Genomic DNA, 19,875 nt, shown 5'->3' with positions numbered 1-19,875 from the left:
ATAAGAGCAAGCAACACAAAGTTGAACAAGAACATGAATGTAAAAGCCATGAAATTTACCTTTGGGTTTTCAAAAATTCCCCTGAAACCATACCCAAAACCATGTATCAGCAGCGTTACCAAACCATACCCAAAACCATGAATTAGCAGTGTTGCCAAAAATTTAAAAAAAAATTCAACCATTTAGCAAAGAAATAAAAAAAGGAAAAAAGAGAACTTTACCTTCGGGTTTTCAAAAGGGGCAGCTCCGGTGATCGGACGATAGATCTGAACGATGAGAAGTGACGCCGTGACGAAGGGACCAACATATCTCCATTTGAGCTCCATCCAATGGGTGTCGATGGAGATCAAAGATAGTAAAGTCGGATTATTTCAGTACAGATTCGTCAACATCGGGCCATTTTTCAACAAACTAAGGGTGGATTCGTGTTCATGAGGTAAAAAACGTTTGGACCGAAAAGTTTGAAGCTCAATGGCCACCGAAGACCACCGTGACAACCGCCAACGACGGCTCTAACCCAATGCTGCAATTGAAGCATGAATGAGAGGGTGAGAAATTTAGTTTTAGGTTTTGGGGGTATATTTTGATATTTTTTTTAAATTTATTTTTTATTATAACCTAATAATATTAATAAAAATATGACGTGTCATATGAAAAAATAATAAAATAATTCAAATCAGCTTAGAGAGAAAAAGTTTTATGTCTAAAGTTTACTGAGCAAATTGAAAAAATTGAAAGTACGGTGAGTAAAATAAAAAATAAAGTTCAGTGAATTAGCGTATAATTTACCCTTATTAAAATAAGCCACATAAGCACCTCGTTACTAAATAAATGGTTGAGTGACAAAAAAAGTTCAATGTCTAACGTTCAGTGAGCAAATTGAAAAAAATTGAAAGTACGGTGAGTGAAATAGGGGAGAGAGTGAAATTCAGTGAATAAACGTGTAATTTACCCCTTTATTAATTTATAATATAAATTTTGATATTAGCTAAATATTCTATTACACTTGTTGCTAGACGTGTTATTTACTTTAAGAACACACTTATATGATTAAACATTTGAACTTTTCGTAACTTGAGAAATAAGCTTGACTACAACATTTTCAACATCCATAAATTCCAAAATGGACTACATGAACATGTCCTGTGATAATTTCCCTTGTATAATACGACTGATTTTGTGGAATAAGTCCACGGAATGCAAATTTCTTCTTGCCAATACACACAAGTGGGGAAATCATATCATAGTATTCGTATCCAAATGACTTAAACCGATAACTAATGTGTTCACAAGGGTCAATTTACTGGAAATAATGTGTTCATTGCCAAGGGAATATTTTATATAAGTCAATAATACAAGAAATTGGATGATCCATGAGTATTTTGAAAGCATAGGGTGAAAACTGGGGAAGTATATAGGTACTCACATTATCAGATACAAAAATGACTGAAATGATTTAGAAAAATAACCATCTCCTGGATTTCTGCAACATAAACACAATTTACCAACATTAATCCCTTGCAAATTGCAATTCAACTTATACAAAACTTTCCACAAGCTAAATGGTTTTCTACCGACAGACTGGCTCAATGTCACCAAAAATATGGTTTTCAGAGTCCTATGCCTTTTACAAGTTAAATATCCTTATGTTACTTATGGTGTCAGGGTCGGGTGCCGGTATGTTAAAACCTTCTCTAAGTTTTCCCATGTATTTGGAGGGTCAAATCCCTATGCTTATATTTGGATATATGTCGGACATAGGAAAAATGAAGAGTTGAAGCAACATAACCATATGAATCCATGTTGCTCCGACTCTAAATTTTTCTTTAAGTATCCATGTCTAACACACATGTTAGATGATGCATATTAGGACATCAATATAGGAATATGATCCCTTCAAATACATTGAAAATAATTTTAAAAAATAATTGAATATACCCATGTCGATGCATACCTCTATCATCACTCAAACCCGAGTCCGAGTAACATATAGGTAAACTATTCATGAATCACGATGCAGTTGAATGTACATCAATGAGTTAAGATGAAAATTTCCCTACTTCCTGGGCCAAACTCAACTTACAGGAAAATAGTTCAAGGCCCAATATCCAACAAACAAACATAAAGAATCAAAGTTCATGTAGGTCTGCAATTTGGGTGTACTCAAAACAAAAATTCATACACATTGCTATCTTCCTCCTTGCTTCCGTAGGGTATGTCTTAAAAATAGGCCTTACCACGGTTCATAACCTTCCAGTATATTAGCGAGTATACTATTTCATGGACAATATATTATTTCGGTAAAGCCACTATAGAATTGAACGGGACAAATAGACATTTCTTGAGGACAAGCATATAAAGTCTTATATGTGAGAATGTAAAACAGGCCATTTAACAAGAGTAGAAATAAGGTCCTGATGTCAAGTATTGCCAACAAGTAGCACAATATAATTTTCTTCTGGTTAACACTGTAAAAAGGAACATTTCTAAGTGAAGAAAGATAAGTTCGAACCTTTTGGTTTCCGTTTTGTGAGTGTATGACAATTGGCTGAGGAAGGACACCGTTATCAATGTTCTGAATGTATGGACGCACCTTTTCCTCCAACATCTCGTTTAACTGAAGACCAAGCATTTAAGAGTCCATGAATAAAAAAATATTGGTATGATAGCAACTATGTCCAGAAAGCAAAGATAGACTGAATCAATTATATAAATGGGGGAAGTTCTATGAGAAAACAAATAAAACCACTGTTTTCCTCCCTAAATGCATGAACCGGAAGATACTAACCTTCTCTTGGCGCCATTTGGTTTCCCACTGAGCATCTAGAAGTTTATCGGCAATCTCTCTTTGTGCATTAAGAAGAACAGTCATTTCATACAGTTTTGCGGGATCTTTCAGGTCGTCTTCACTCCATGAAGAAGCATTTAGAGGAAGATCCAGGTTCTGCAAACACACGGCAGTTAGTCCTTTATTAACATTATAATTTCTTTCCAACGGATAATATATACGGACTATAAAAATGATAATATAGTACACTCACACCCCAATTCTGTGGTCGGGGAGGAGGATTCAGTTTCATTACTTCTGTCTCCGAAGCCTTTTTGGCCTTGTAATAAGGAACATTTTTCACTACAACAGTGTCTTCCCTAGCACGAACAGGATCTATGGCAATCAAGGCCTGTGATAAGTAAAATTTATTCACTGTTAGCAATCCAGACTAAAGGTATCATATGTACTTACATATGAGTAAATTATACTTTATTACATAGAACATCAACTTGGTGGGGAGAGAGAAAAAATATTCTATAGAATTATTCTTCTTAGCAAGATTTAGGCTTGCTTCTTGGTTCCTAGCTAAGCATAAGGATATTTCTATTCCTAAGGACTTTTTAATTTCTGATCCTTCAATAGGGGATTCTTACTCGTCCTACAATTTACAAAAGTCATCTATAATCCCTTGGTTACCTCCTCCTATGGGCTTCATCAAATTGAATGTGGATGCTGCCACTAGCAGTGATTGGAAGAAAAGTGGTCTTGGAGGTGTTTTAAGGGATCATTCAGGTGCTGTTTTAAGATCTTTTCAGGAGCCTGCTGGTTCGGGACCTCCGACATTGATGGAACTTAAAGCTATTCAAAGGGGTTTTTCTTTCTTTGCCTCTTTTCAAGGGATGGTTAAAGATCGGCTTATTATTGAGAGTGATAGCAGGGTAGCATTAGACTGGATTAACAATGTTGATTCATGTCCAGTTGTGTATGCTTTTATTGTTAGAGATATAGTTGATAATCTTAGAATTTTTGAGGGTGTTGTTAGAAAGGACAGCTAATATAGACGCTGATGCTTTAGTAAAGGCTGGTATAGGCTGACTTTTATGTTGTATGCAGTTTCGTTTGGTTTTCTGGTTCCAGTAACGGGGGGGTTTGTTGCTTATTGTAAGGGATATTTGGCCTAGCTTTACCTAGGTTGTAATTCTTATTTTCTTTAATGAAGTTCTAAGGCCCTCTTTTCCTCCTTCCGCTGATTAAGGAACTTCTATGCAAGCTCCATTAATCAAGAAGGGGGTTTTTAATGAGGCCTTCAAATCTTATAAAAAAAAGTAAAATTAAACAATTAAAACACCACAACGTTAGTTCTATTTTAGATAACCACAATGTCTGAGACCATAGCCTCTTTGTTCATTGAATAATTTAATGCTATTATGTTTCAAGTCTCTTGCAATGGAAAACTAAAAATAAAGCATGTTTCGATCACCAAAACTTGGAACTTCTTTCGCAGGAAGTGGTGGTGAAAAGGTTAAAACCCGAAATGAAAAGATGACCCCATCTTTCATGGAAAAATGAACATATTTCGCACCCAAAAATACCTTCCAGAAAACAAGAGACGTAATACAGGAATATAATCTTACTTCCTGCAAGTGCTCCCAGCCAGGATTTCGCTTGGCCACCACATCACGAAGTTGGTCATACCGCATAGATTCCTAATCCAAGAGAAAACCAAGCAATAACAAGAATTCTTTTATTAGCTAATAATAAATATTATGTAAATAAGACAATAAATTTCAGATGAGTAATGAGATGCATGTGTACTTAAAACTCTAATTTATCATCTATTACATATATTTGACTTCTAACAAAATTTTAGTTCACTATTAAATTAATCTCCTAAATGTTATTCATTCGTTATCTACGATTGCTCACTAACTCCATAAATGTTATATAATATAAATAAAAGAATTGTGAGATCATAAACATCTGTACCTTGTATTGCCACCATATTTTCTGCTTCACATCATCATCATAGTCAAACCCACCCACAATCTGAGGTAGGGTAAGCAACCAAAATGCCGCAATGCTGGGGTCCTTCATGCTGTGAACTATGTGCTGGAACAGTAAATTTGACCACGAAATATCAAATTAAATGAGAAAAAAGAAATAAACTACACAACAAGAAATCATTTATGGAAACTAATCCTAGGATCTTGAGTCCTTTGATGGATCAAAGATACGGAATATGAGCAGAAAAACAGAAAGAAGACTTCGTTTTTATTGTGTAGCATATTCAAATTCTAATATATCCATTTCATTCTCCTTAGCAATTCAGACATTTAACGATACAAAAAAATATCCTCTACAAGTTCTACCACTGAAAAGAACAAAAAGGGAGTGATAAGTTATGCTACTTGCCTCATATGGATAGTCCATCTTCTTTAAGATGTTATATGCTTTCCATGGGGGTTCCATTATCTACAGAAAGCATATAAATTTAAGGATGAGCATCTTTAGCATGAAACAAACACAAAGAGTAACACTAACAGAAGTGAAGCACCAGTAAAAATGCTTTGAAGATATACAATCAATCACAAAGTAGAATGCGGGAAAAGAAAGAAACAAAAGCAGACAGTCTACTACATAACCTCTTAATCCTCCTTAGTTTCTTCATCCATCAATTTAATAGATTATTTACATGGTTTAAACTATTAATTCCACACTAGCCACAAATAAAACCCCTTAGCACTAAGCTGACAATATCTTTTAGAATATTTCTGATATACGTTTGAGTTGCACCCTTAATTCAGACATCTGTGTCATTGATGTATTTGATTTTTTTCGTTAAATTGTTATACCTTTAAAACATTTAAAAAAAGCATCCCATCTCTTATATAACGTCTCTTGAGTAAAGTCTACTGTCTATAATAAGAGCATAACACGAAGTTCATTACAGCATTACAGCCTTCTTCCCACACAAAGAATAAGAAGTAAAAGGGGGCACGAATCTGTTAAAGACAACAGATAATCTAGGCATGACATGCCCTCAACAAACCTGGTTTTTTGTCCAAGGAAGCGATAAATATAAAGACATTACACTTTTAGGCAACATGTCTATAAAAGAATTTTCGTCCAAGATAGGACAACATAATGTAAAACACCAAAGATCCCATGCACTAACAAGTGAAAGAGAACTCACATCATCTGCAGAGATCCTGACTTGTATTTTGTGCTTGCATTCAGGGCAGTGCATTACTCCCTGAAATAATACATGTTTCACCAAGGATCAAAACTGAAAATTTGTCTAGTTTAAGGAAATTCTTTAACAAAGGAAGATGGTAGAATTGAACAGGAAAACAGTGGACAATTATATGCAGTATGCCAAGAAATGTTAAGACTCACTGTTCCACCACAAGTTGGGCATTCTTTAGATGGCAACGGTGTATTGAGATCAACAGCAGATGGAAGCTGCACCAGCTCTGCTCGATTATCAACAATAGCATCTGCAATGCTTTCTGCAGTTGCTTTCTCCCCACTGCAAGAGATTCAAAGCAGCCATTCAAGATTAAAATTCAAACAATCAGCACTCATATGCTGGATTGGGATTGGATTCCTAATCAAGTCAGTTAAGATCACAAAGCAATTCCGACTCTAAATATTAGCCACACATAACACAACCAGACAATCCTGAGCCTTCATTCTTTTACAGACTGAATACCTTAAAAGAATCACTATTGTACCCAAGCACAACAAGCCCTTTTCTTTTGTTTGGCCTGGGCCATGTAAGAAATGGGGAAGAAGATAACTAGAGTGTATGGTTTCTAAAGTCATAAAATAACGACCCAAGGTCAATCTACCTTCTCAAGGAGTAGTTTTTCACTTGATAGTGCACCTTCCCTGATCCTTTACACATAGTGCATCGCAAAGCTTGCCATCCATTGCAGGTAACGCAGTTCCTAAACTTGACAAATCCAACTCATGTAATAAGGCATTTTATTTAAACTAAACATTTGAACTTGGGGCTATAAGAAGGTAAAGAAATAAATAATGGATACCTAATCTTGTAAACAAAAAATTGGCTTACTTTTCCTGTTAAATCTTCTTCATAAAAGAGATAAATGACAGTTGATGTATGTACCAATAGTTTTTTTTTAATAACAGAAACCATTAAAAATGTGCCAAAACGTTGAATGAGTCTTTGCTTTAACAAAAACATCAGAATCCTGTTCTCCGCATAAGATAATAAATCTTTAAGAGGAAAACGTTTACTTTTTTCTTTTTCTTTTTTCACAAATATGACACACGGAGTGTAAACACAGTGGCACATATAATGCCAAGAGTTCTACAAAACCAGGATCTAACAAACGAAGACCAGACTCGACTATATAACTTTGAAGGGATATTGAAATTGCACCTTTGACATATCACCTTCTTTCCCAGCTCTAAAGCAATATCATAGGTTCCCAAAGCAGCAATAGCCTGCAATCAACCATTATAAAAAGAACCAAATTTAATGCATCAAGCTACCCTTATCTAACCCTCAGAAGGGTAAAATAATAAAAGAACAACCAATATGGAACATGAGCACATTCTAACTATCTCCATTCAGAATTTATCATTTGTAAGAAACATACGGAAAATAGAGACTATAGTTTAATTCTAAATTGCTGAATCTTGGAAATGTACAAACTGACAATACTTTTAGGGCCGTATAAAAGTTCGATTAATAAAAAGTAGAAAACATTGAAGCTAAATGAACCAGCAGGTAAACAACTCATTCACCCATTCTTCAAGTGATAAATTCCACTCAAAACCAATAACTGAAAAAATGAATTTTTTAGCACTAATTTTTCAACACAAACGCAAATTTCAATAGAACGTCACTGAACAATAATAAACCAACAAAGAAAGTAGCAAATTAGAAAAGAAAATCCACTATCGGCTACAATACCAAGAGCCAATACAGATACCATCAAAATTTGAACATGAAAAAAGGAACAACAAAGCTCAAAGCTTTTAATAGATTAAGAATTTGTCCATTTTAGCAAATTATAACTATAACAAAACAAGAATAAATCAATTAAAAAATGAAGAAAAACCCAAAACCCAATTAAGCAAAAGATTAAAACTTGACATAGGAAATCTTACAAAGACAGAAGTATAGGAGAGCTTGGAGATGAACTCAGGGATGCCAAAGCCACGAGGAGCAGAGCCAGCAATGTCAAAGGCAAGGGTGAAAGGAGAGAGGACTACTTTAATTGGCAACTCCAAAATGTCAATAACTTGTTGCCCATATCTTGTTGTGAAGGACTTGTATTGGGTATCTGCAAATTGTTTCACACTCTTTATCAGTTTCTCCGTTCCTCTGGACATGGTTGTCAAGGAGAGAGAAGGGAAATGGCGTATTAGATAATGTTTCAACCGGATAAGCTTTTATTTTAAAGTATTTATTTAATCACTCAACTATTCTCTTGTTTCTATTTAGATCACTTAATTATTTTTTAATTATATCTAATATTACATTTAAATAATTCATTATTAAAAAAATTAATTATAATATAAATGTGATACTTTTAATTAATTTTATTCTTACATCAGTAATTTAGTAATATTTTTTAATGATTAATTTTTTTAATGATTTTATTCCATAAATAAAATAATGAGACATCTTATAGTAGAACAAAACAAATAAAAATTTTCCAAATGCAGGATGGAGCAAGCAGCATTCGATTCATGAAAATTTATTATAATGAATTGTTTAACAGACAACAATTATTACAAAACAATGACCATCTGAGTTCTTTTACAAGAAAATAGTTCCCAGAAAACTGTTATTCTAAAAATATAATTTATTTTCAAAATTTTGTTTAACAGACCGACCTAAAAACACATTGATTTCACCCATTTTCTATTGTAAATTGAAATGAATTGATTCGTTCCTCCATAAAACATGGACATTGCTTCAACTACAAACATCCTAAGAAGCTTTCCGTGCAAAGAGTTATGGCATATGAATTGTCTGAAATAGCTTGCAGATCAAACTCTCATGCATGGGAGCCGTAGATTCTTGCAATTTTATTGTCTTCGCACGCAATCTCTCCATGAATACCGGATTGGCTCAAAATCGGTTCTTGACGTATGAAGTACGAGCTTCCTCTGCCATTTTGTTAGCCTTTCCGGCTTCCTCGATGAGAGAAAAGAGCGTTCTGAGGCAATCTTTCCGGTTCTCTTCTCGGTGTTCAAACCTTCAAAAAAGGAAAAGAATAAACGAATAAATTTACCCAGAAGAACAAGTTCATGAACCCAAAACTTAGCACTGTCATACGGAAAGCAAAAATGTAGTATCTTTACCTCTCACTAGTAATTGTAAGTTCATCTTTGCCTGGATGGTATCTCTTTCCTACAAGCTTCCGTAACCTACGGAATTGATGCTTTGAAAGCCCCAGCTCCTTCACTGTAACAGACATCTTTACCTTTCTGTTTTTGGGATGCCATGCATCACCACCAGGAGCAAACACTGCCCGTGTTTGCCACCTAAGGATCAATCCTTCACCAGGCGGGTCATCGGAGTTCTTTTTCTTGTCTGGTACAGCCGTCTCATCAAATTTTGGTGGGCCCTCAGCCTCCATCATCTTTCCATATTCCATGACCATCTGATCCTCGAACTCATTGAATTTCTCATAAGCTTCTTCGACTTCGAGCTCACCTCATTCAAACATATCACCTAGCTCATTAAACTTTTCTTCCACCTTTTTCTTCATTTCATCTGATCAAGCCAACATAATGCAGTACAATTGTCGTCCTCATAAAATCATGAACTACAAGTCAAAGTTTAACAAGCCGGGATGGCATGAATCATCAACACGACTCTAGTAATCCCTTGATACAAGTCACTTCAAAAGATCACCCAATTGAGTGAAACTTCACATATTGTCATATTGTACAAACCTCCATGCAGTTCGTAGTTAAGAGAATATATACAGTTCAAATGAAGGTCTCGAGTCTAGAGGACGAAATGGTAAATGAAATATAATTGAAAATGTCAAATGCTATTTTACTAGAGCTATGGATCTCCTTACATAGAAAAGTTGAACTAGAAAGCAGCAACCCAAGTAACAGTAAAGTGAACTTGAAAGCACTACATGGACTCATGAAACAAATTCTTTAATCTTAGCAACAGCATTTCAGTAATATTTAGGTGCAATCACAAGTAATCAGCTTTTGAGAAATGAAGAAGTCTAGGTGGATTCCTCGAGTCCAGAATAGGAAGTGGGTCTTTAGATTCAATTTTGTAACACAAAACAAGTTTATCAAATCTACCTACTCATTTAACTACACAGAAGTCCAGAGAATATTACAATTGAGCATTTCAGCAGAAAATGGACTGATAATCTATACATGTATCAGTATCGTCAATGAAAGCTAGATTCAGCAGAGACTTACAAGTACACCATAGAAAGTAAATCGATTCAGTAATGCGGAACCAAATAACCTCACATAGAGAATAAAATATAATGATATTAAAATTAGTAAAAACCTGGGAGGAGCTTGTCCCAGCTAAGCATGTCCTCAAGAATCTCCTCACACTCCTTTGTGTCTTTAAGATATCCATGCTCAACGGCTTCCTTAATCATTTCATCCCACTTCTGATCATCCAGGTTAAAGTACTCATCCTTGTCCTTGACCATTCTTTTTGTGACTATATCCCTGGCACTGTACAAATTATCCATCTCTTCATCGGTTGAGAACAATTTTTCAAAGTCCGACTCAAACTCTTGATCGGTCACATCCTTGATCGGTTATGACGGCCATTTCATCCATCAATTCATCGTCCGTCTCCCCGTGCTTCTCAGCCAACTTTATATGCAAAATGGCCTCGAGAATTGAAGGGAGTGCATCTTCATCCCCTTGAAAGTACTTCTCAATTCGGGTTTTCAGTTCTGGCACCAAAGAACTAACAAAGTAAACAACAAAACTAAGAAACAAACTATCACTTGCTTTTCTCATCATCCAAGCAGAACATATAGAATTTAATATCACTCGCTTTTCTCATCAACCAAACAATTAATTTCCAAAAAGATGGAATAAATTCCAGCAAAGAAGACGCACAAACTAAATCATCGGACCCAGTTTAAAACATTTTAAAAATATAGAAACATGAAAATTATTAACAAACCAATGAAACAAAAATCAAATTTGATTATCTATTTTCAGTTACTTTACCCATCATATAAACAAAGACACGACAAACAAATTGCCGATAAGAAACTTAAATTCATTATTTTCTTTTATCCATTTTTACCTTCATTACTGACATCCTCCACAGCCAAAGCTACATCCTCGCCAGACGCTTGAGCAACTGAAGCAGATTCAGGAACAGGATCTTGAGCTACTGAAGCAGACTCAGGAACAGGGTCAGGCGTCAGGCTTCTTTTAGTCAGGAGGATCCGATTCGGACGAGAAGAACCTGAATCGAGACCGAGTTGAAGCGACGAGTGGGGTGAATGAGTGAACTGGGTTTTGGCTGGTTTTGGTATAAGAGAGAAGAACATTGCGATCAGCGATTGAAAATGCCTCTCAACAAAACCCTGTTCATTGCTTCCAAAAAAGGGTTTTAGTATCCAACTTTTTCACTTTTGTTTTTCAGTCTTCTTTTGATTTAATTTGGGTAACAAAGGTTAGGGCTTTAGATTTGGAGAAGGAGATATGTTTCTTGGTTTGGGTTGTAGGCTTAGAACCCACCATTAGAGGTGGGTATACGGGTTAAGACCCGCGGGCTACCCGTTTAACCGCGACCCGTACGGGTTTTGGACATCAAAAATTGAAGCTCGTTTAAATTGCGGGTTTTTTAGCCCGGACCGTTAAACCCTCGGGTTTAATGGGTATAACCGCAGGTAGCCCGTGAAGTCCGCAATAGCCCGCTTAATTTAAAATTTATAAAATTTTAGAGAAAATAAACTTAAAGAATTTTATAGGAAAAAAAAAGAAAATACCTATAAATACGATGTTACTTATAACCATTATAGTTCTTAAATTTATTAGGGTATTTGTCTTTGGTATTTAAAGATTTATATAGTATTTTAGTCTTATAAAATTTACATCATTTTAAAAATTTAAAGATTTATATAGTATTTCATTTACAATGTATTAAATTATTCTTCATTTTAAAAAATGAAAATTAAAATATTTATATAGTATTTTAGTCTTATAAAATTTACATCATTATCACTTTGGTATTTAAAGATTTTTTTATTTAATTTTGACCTTTATTTTTTTCATGAAGTATGTTATCCATTTCATTCTTTAATTATAAAAAGTCACGTGATATTCTAATAATATATTACATGACACGTAATATTTGAATTAAAAATAAGAAAGAAAAGTAAAAGAAAAAATTGAAAACATACTTTTCAACTTTTAAAGGCTTTTACAAAAGAAAATTTGTTAGATTTGTATAATGTTTGACTTTGTTGAATTTTTCTGTTTGAATTTCTGCTTGTAAACACTTCTGTGTCTTCAAATTATAGCATTGAATAATCGTGTTTTATAAAAGTATAATGTGATTATTGTTTTATTTGTTTTTCGATTTGGTGATATAAGTGAATATTGTTTTTTTTAATTTGAGTTTAAGTAATTATATCGTTATATATATATTAATGATTAAAAAATTAAAAAAATATTTGTAACATCCCAAATTACGGGTTAGTGATCAAATTGTAAAATTTCAGAATTTGATGATTAAAGTAGAAAAGTTGAAAAGTTCAATGATTTATTTGAAAGTATTTTCTGAATGGTTGTTAGTAATTATTGAAAGAGTCAAAGGGCAAATAAGTCATTGAACAAGAAAAATAATTAAATAAAATTTAGCGGGTATTATAATACCCATGTGATGCATGTGTGAAGAGATAAGTTTCCAAACTTATCTTCTTCATCTTCTTCTCTTCTCCAACGTGCCCAAGCTAGAGCAAAGGTGAATTTTATATTTTGTTGATTATTTATTAATTTTAAGAGTGAGTTTTGATCATTAGATGATAACTAAGCTTAAGGAAAGCTTAAGTTATCTTAAAATCAAAAGATGAAGAAGTTACAAAAGATTAAAGAAAATGAGTTTTTAGGTGGAATTTTGAATAAGAAGGTTTAAATGAATTTGGAGGATGAATTTGACTTGTCATCTATGAGAATAAGAAGTTAGAAGTGTTAGAATTAAGTTTGGATATCATGGAAAATTTGGTATGATTCTTAGCCTTAAGAATTTGGATGAAATATGAGAGATTATAAAGTGTTGGAATGATAGAAATTAGTTAAAGTTGTTATAGATGAGTTTAGTAGCATGATAAGGATTTTATATATGAAAATTGGGTGATGTATTGATGAATTTCGGGCTATTTTGGACAGGTGCATCGATACACTATGAGTATGTACCGATGCACTAAGATAATTTTTGAATGTGCATCGATGCATTACGGGGTGCATCGATGGGAGTTCGAAGTTATTTTGTGTACCGATGCACCCATAGTGCATCGATACACCCCTAAAGGAAAAATAAAACTTTGGTTCATTAAACTAGCTTGAGTTATTAACATCAAGTTATAAGGTTTAGGCTTTTGATAATCATCTCGGAAATTATATTTATGTAGATATCGAGCCTAAACGAGTAACGGAACAATGGAAGAGTTAGGATTGAATCAAAGCAAGCAAGGCTAAGGTGAGTGAAAATTTTAATTGTACTTATGGTATTTAACGAACATTGGCTTGCGATGAGCCAATGATGGAGTTACTATGGTAAGAAGTGACTCCTAAAATGTTATTTGATTTATGATTCTTATATGTGCATGAATACATGAAATGGGTATAGGTTAATATATATATGTTACATGATCTGCATAAACATAAGAGCATAAAACATAAGATATAGGATATGATATACATGATTATATGCATATGTGATATATGCTATGAGACATGACCAATGTGAAATGAGATAAGCTATGTGACTATGTGAAAATGTTACATGAACTACATGCTTACATGAATATGCAATATGTATTACATGTTATATGAAATGACATAGATGTTTATACATACATGTGGTATGTGACAGAAGAAAAGGTATATGTGATCATAAGAGTAATGACATGAGTACATGAACATATGAAACACAAGAATAATGCTCATGGTATATGATACGAGAGCTATAGGTATAGTTGGCATGCCAAGAGTCGAGGGTTTACCTATATCTTTCGAGACATATGGACATGATTACCTATGTTCTAAGGAACATATGGACAGTTTACCTAGGTTCTTCAAGACCTATGGACAGTTGCCGAGGTTCTTTATGACCTCTGGATAGGTCCTTCGGGACAATTATACGAGCTGTGGTGACAGCATAATAGTGCACAACCTCAATGTACTCACATACTTTAAGTTCTCACTGGTGTACATGGGTTAATAAAGAGATTAAACAAATATACTAAAGGTGATATGCATATGTGATTCATTATATAGAATAAATTACAGGATTCATGTATTGGTTATAGGAAAGGATATATGTTTTAGTTATATGAACTATATTACATGAAGTATATGATGTTAAGGGTATTTCTTTATGAATAGGAATATGATAGTATATGTGCATGTATGCAATTTAATATATGAAATGTATTATGATTTTTATTATATGTTTTATATGCCTCACTAAGTCAATGACTTAGCGTGTGATTGTTTCACGCGTAGGTTCTGAGAAGAGGAAGATTGATAAAAGGTTATGCAAGACAGATTAGTTCCTCCTTTCCAAAGATCAGATCAGAAAAGAAATGTATAGTATGTATTTTGTAATAAAAATAACGGTTGGCATGTAAATAAAGATTTGAATTCGATATGTTTTAATTCGTTTTGTAATGTTTTAAACGTGTTTATGTAAATAACAATTGTATAGTAATGAACGGTTAAATTTTTACGAGTTTTATGAACGTTTTACGAAAGTCACTGTAGCAGTATTGTAGATGAACTATAGCAGTGCATCAATGCATAATTTTGCTTCAAAATTTTGGTGCATCGATACACTGTAGCACTGTTCATGGCACTGTTCATATCGTATTTCACTGTTTAGAAATACGTTTTTATCTCAAAATTTTATACCCAACATAATTGAACAATATAAGATCGTATTTTCCTAATATAAGTTCAAATGTTCAGTTATTTTACAAGAATAAAGGTTTTGAAATGTCTATGTGACATCTCGGACTCGTATCCGGGTTGGAGTGTTACAATATTATTTTATAATCATTTCCGGTTATTTAAAATAAAATTAAATTTTTTTTTTTACGGTGCTACCTTCCTTTTCAAATTATTGGATCATTTGTAAAGGTGTAGTAAGTTAGAACATTATTTTTTATTGCATTTAAATTATTTAAAATTATTTTTATTTAACGGGCCGCGGGTAAGCCTGTTTAACCCGCGAGTTAAATGGACGGGCCACGGGTCTTAGAATTCAAAACCAATTATGATTACGGATTTTTTAAACCGTTCTGTTTAAGCCCGCACCGTCAAAACCCGCGGGCTAAACGGACGAGTAGCCCGTATACCCACCTGTACCCATCATTGATAATGCCTGTTATGTTGGACCAGTTTCAGTTCTACTTTCGTTCAGTCGTAGCCCAGTGTTCTTTTTCATTAATATGTTACTAATATTTTTCTATCTATCTTGTATTTAGAGTATGGTACATCATAACTAGAGATGGGAACGCGATCCAAATTCAATGGTTTTTATTCAATTCAATTTTATTAGGTCAGAATCTTTTTTAAAAAATCAGGTTCGGAACAAGTTGATTCAGATTTTTTAAAGATTATGTTCGGGTCGGATCGAGTTTAGATATATGATGAAAAATATATGACTCAAAAAAATGTAACTTCACCTTATATATTTAGGGATACTTACAATAAGACTCATCTATATATTATTTTTTCAATTAAATTCTTATTTTTATTGAATAAAAGTAATATTTTTATAAATATATGATTTTCGAATCGAGCGAAAGGTATATAATTTTTGAGTCACCAACCCAAACCGACCCAACCCATGCTCATCCTTAATCATAACTAGGGATGACATACATGTACAATTTCGTGGATTTTGCAACGCGCCCGCTCTAATTTGGGATGTGATAGATATAAGTTTAGTGGGTAGTGGGCGAATATAGATGTAAAAAGTCATACCCGCTGTAGGTAGTCGGTAGGTGATAGGTTTAAGACTTTTCCCGCTCCGCATCCACCGTCCCGCATCCACCTGCCCGCTAATTACCCCAATATAAATTTTGGACCATTATGTATTTCGGTATAATTTATAAGACAATTCTATAAATCTTAAGATTTCATATGACATGAATTCTAATTTAATCAAATGCTAGTGTATAAACAGAATTAATCTTTGGTTTTTTTTAGGCTTATATAGCAAATAAATACTTAAAGTATATCATTTTTTTCATTTAAGTACTTAAAGTATTTTTTTAGTCAAAATAAATACTTGAAGTTATCTTTTTGGACAAAATAGGTGCCTAAAGTATTTTTTATATCAAAATAGGTATTTAATTTTTTCTTTCAAGTACCTAAAATATTCTTTAATTAATGCCACATGTTAACTTTTTTAGAACTTAGATGAAAAGGTTTGAATAGTTTAAGTACCTATTTTGACATAAAATACTTTAGGTACCTATTTTGACTAAAAAGATAATTTTAGATATTTATTTTGATCAAATAATACTTTAAGTACTTAAACGAAAAATAGAGTATAGTTTAGATACTTATTTATGATATAAGTCTTTATTTTACTACGCTTTCTTAATGGACGTGTTTGTTTTATATTTTATTGTTTATGTAATATGTAAGGTTATTGCCAAGCGGATATGAGTGAGGACGGAATGGGTGATGAGTATTAAATTGGGTAGTGGGTGTTGGCGTGTAGATAGGTTTGAGAATATACCCATGTGAGCGGATGTGGTTTTAAAAATTTTATCTATCGTGGATGGTGGGTGGATGGTAGGTAGATGATGAATACAAAAATATTAGGTGAGTACGGGAATGGGGATGAAATATCGACACCCGCCCTACCCGTTTGCCATTCCTAAATCATAACTCACACAAATATATTCATATAATTATTTTAATTGTTAAAATTTAAAAAGTATAAAACTATTATTAAATATATTAAATTATTATAAAATGATCATAATAGTATATTTATATTATTATAATGTCACAAAGTTAATTTTATAAAAATATGATAAATACGCACGAATCAAGTTATCTTAATGGTTAAAAGTATAGGTGTATGCCTAGAGATCTGAGATTCGAGCATCAAAGACTAAATGTGTGCAAATTCAGATATCCAAAAATTCGAATAGCTAAAATTGTGATTTGTATCCCATCCAAAAACCGAATATCTTATCCAAATATATCATTTACTTTGGCTTTTGAAATTATTCATGAGATTTGACTTTTGTTTTTTCTATAGAAATAGCTTGGCTAATTTTTGAATTTGACTTTTGATCCTTATTTCTTCTTTCAAACGTTATTTTATTTATTTCCAGTTTGAATATCAATCTGATAGTCTCACGGTCTCTCTGTCTCTTTCTTTCACCAGAACACAAACAACAACGACAACATGCTCTCAATCTCTTACTCTCTTTGCTTTATTTTCACTTATTTCTCTACTGGATATGCTTATACATTGCTCATTAATCATTGTTTCCCCCTTCAACTTGTTGCTTTTATGGAAATTCAAATCTTGCTCCCTGTAAACATTTTTTCAAACCCATTTCAGTTTGTTTTCTAACAATATCACGCCTCATGTTTTCTTGTTTCCTTCATATGGAGAAATTTTGTTTTTGATGATGAGACGTGGGTTCTAAACTTCTAATCAACTGTTATATTTTTCAGTTTTTCAATAAACTTAGACTGGTTTATGCCTTTTCTACTATACGGATAGGGCTCTGTCTACTGAAGAAGACTCAAAGCTTAAGGACTACAATTACATAGATAAGCATGGAACTGGGCTATTGGGTTTGGGTTAAAGGCCCACGTATTTTTCGAAATCAAAATTTCTTTGATCCGTATCCGATCCGATTATAAAAAAAAAATTTGAATCAAATCATCGGATAAACATATCGGATTATTCAGATCAAATATATTTGCACACCACTATCAGAGACCGCAAGAATGATGAGCTTTTATTGTCAAGTTGTTGAAAATTTTTAGAACATATATTAACTTATAATCGTTCTAAATCAATCAAAATAATATGATAAATATGATTATAATAATATATTTATATTTTATTTGATATGTATTTCATTCAATATTAATTATATTTAGAAATTTTTGATAATTTTAATAAGAATAACCTAAATTTGATATTTGATATTCTACTACTTAGAAAAATGTATATTTTTGACATTTGATACCATTACAGATATAACACAAGGTTTGTTCATATAGGGTTAACCTTATAAATATAAAAAAAGGGAATGTCTCAGGAAAGGCGGGTTAATATACGGCTAATATACAGCATTACCGGATACATTAAAATGTATTTAATAAAATTCGGTTTAGCGGTACCTATTATGTTGACAACTAATAATGTTTTAGGTAGAAAATATGAAAAACTATTAAAAAATTTGGTAACCGGTAAACTTTGGTTATCGGTAAGTATCTATCCTTTTTATAAAAGTGTCCATACTTTTAACATATCAAGTAAATTTTACCGGTTTTGTCATAATGAATATGGTTTTGTCATATTTTTACCTGTTATATTGTAAATTATCTATCCTTTTTATAAAAGTGTCCATACTTATTTCACTGTGAAAATATATATTTATTATTATCTTTAGTTAATATTGTTAAATTTAAAATCTAAATAATATTTTATAAAATATCAAAACAATTAAATAAAATTTTGTGTAAATTAAATTATTAAATTAATATTGTAGGTGGAAAACATGAAACACTATTAAATAAATTGAAACATAAATTACATAACTTTAAAAGCAGTTTTAAATCCTAAAAAGTGTCGATACTTTTAAAAAATATATCGATCCAAAACGATATACCAGGTAAAAATATGATAAAACCGGTAACAAAATGATAAAACCGGTAAATTTAAAAGTGTCGATACGTTATATAAGGATCGACACTTTGTGAATTTAAAAGAGAAGCAGTTATAGCGCCTATAATGTGTCGATACTTTAAAAAAATATATCGATCCACAACGATATAACAGGTAAAAATATGATAAAACCGGTATCAAAATGATAAAACCGGTAAAATGATACCGGATATATTGAAAGTGTCGATACTTTCGTAAGTACGTGTAATAAATTATCGACACTTTCAAAGAAATAGGTAATTATCCTTTCGAAAGTATCGACACCTGACATAAAAGTATCGACACTTTTATATTTGTATCGATTAAATATAAATAACATATCCGATGAAAATATAAAGGCCATAGCTAAATATCCTCTGAAAAAAGATAGAACAGACGAGTTTTTGAAATCGAAGAGTAATTGTTGCTGCATTTCAGAAGGCGTTTCTAAAGCGAAGTTTGTTTGTTTGTTGTTGCAGTCGAATCGAAAAGTATGTTGTCGAAACCCTAATTTTTATTATTACAGTAATCGCGATAGGGTTTTTTATGTGTTGTTTGGGGTTTTGGAGTAAGGAAGCATTTGGGACCGATTGCAGGTAGAAATAGATATTCAAGGAAAAATATAAATGTCGATACTTTTATTAAATATTATAGGTAGAAAATGATATTATAGGTTGTATAAATGTGCCGACACATTTTGGTGTGGCCATTCAAATTCTTTTGAAGAAAAATGTTTTACCACAAGAGTAGTTATCTATATTTGTATATTGAATAAAGTGTATGTAACGAAATAATTTGATTTGCGTAAACTGATATATGAAGGAAAAATGGAGTCAATGGGTTGGAAAATTGTTGGTGGAGCAGATGACTTTGAAATTGAGGCCGAGACTCGAAAGCAACCAAAGGGTGGATATATGTACTTCTAGTAAGTATCAATGTCCTTTTGTTATTATTGTTGAAATGGTAATTGGAT

The 19,875-nt window shown here is 32.7% G+C and overlaps 1 protein-coding gene and 1 pseudogene across 2 annotated transcripts; both read right to left on the bottom strand.

Annotated features, from left to right (window-relative positions):
- Nucleotides 1–1,372: 1,372 nt before the first annotated feature.
- LOC120121473 lies at nt 1,373–8,166 on the bottom strand. 2 transcript variants are annotated; one of them, XM_039140824.1, is made up of 12 exons: nt 7,913–8,166; nt 7,179–7,243; nt 6,622–6,720; nt 6,167–6,299; nt 5,964–6,023; nt 5,183–5,242; nt 4,757–4,879; nt 4,405–4,476; nt 3,042–3,179; nt 2,789–2,944; nt 2,513–2,617; nt 1,373–1,483 (listed from the first exon to the last, which is right to left on the bottom strand). In XM_039140824.1, exons 1-12 carry the CDS (start codon nt 8,135–8,137, stop codon nt 1,457–1,459), a joined length of 1,263 nt encoding a protein of 420 aa, XP_038996755.1. In that variant the 5' UTR covers nt 8,138–8,166; the 3' UTR covers nt 1,373–1,456. The 2 variants fall into 2 exon arrangements, with proteins under 2 accessions (XP_038996755.1, XP_038996756.1); XM_039140825.1 differs by having other exon boundaries at nt 1,374–1,483; nt 3,084–3,179.
- Nucleotides 8,167–8,673: 507 nt separating this feature from the next.
- LOC120121463 lies at nt 8,674–11,504 on the bottom strand (annotated as a pseudogene).
- Between the last annotated feature and the right edge of the window lie 8,371 nt (nt 11,505–19,875).

This window comes from Hibiscus syriacus, unplaced genomic scaffold, assembly GCF_006381635.1.
Source record: "Hibiscus syriacus cultivar Baekdansim isolate YM2019G1 unplaced genomic scaffold, ASM638163v2 tig00110372_pilon, whole genome shotgun sequence".
Lineage (NCBI taxonomy): Eukaryota > Viridiplantae > Streptophyta > Magnoliopsida > Malvales > Malvaceae > Hibiscus > Hibiscus syriacus.
The sequence above is the reverse complement of the archived record's forward strand: the minus strand, read 5'-3'. Positions and strand labels throughout refer to the sequence as shown.

Coding starts and splice junctions, on each gene's coding strand:
- LOC120121473 (XM_039140824.1), bottom strand. CDS start 8,137: ATGTCCAGAGGAACGGAGAAACTGATAAAGAGTGTGAAACAATTTGCA. Junction 7,244..7,912: donor TCTCCTATACTTCTGTCTTT/GTAAGATTTCCT, acceptor GGTTGATTGCAG/GCTATTGCTGCTTTGGGAAC. Junction 6,721..7,178: donor AAGAAGGTGATATGTCAAAG/GTGCAATTTCAA, acceptor TGTCAAGTTTAG/GAACTGCGTTACCTGCAATG.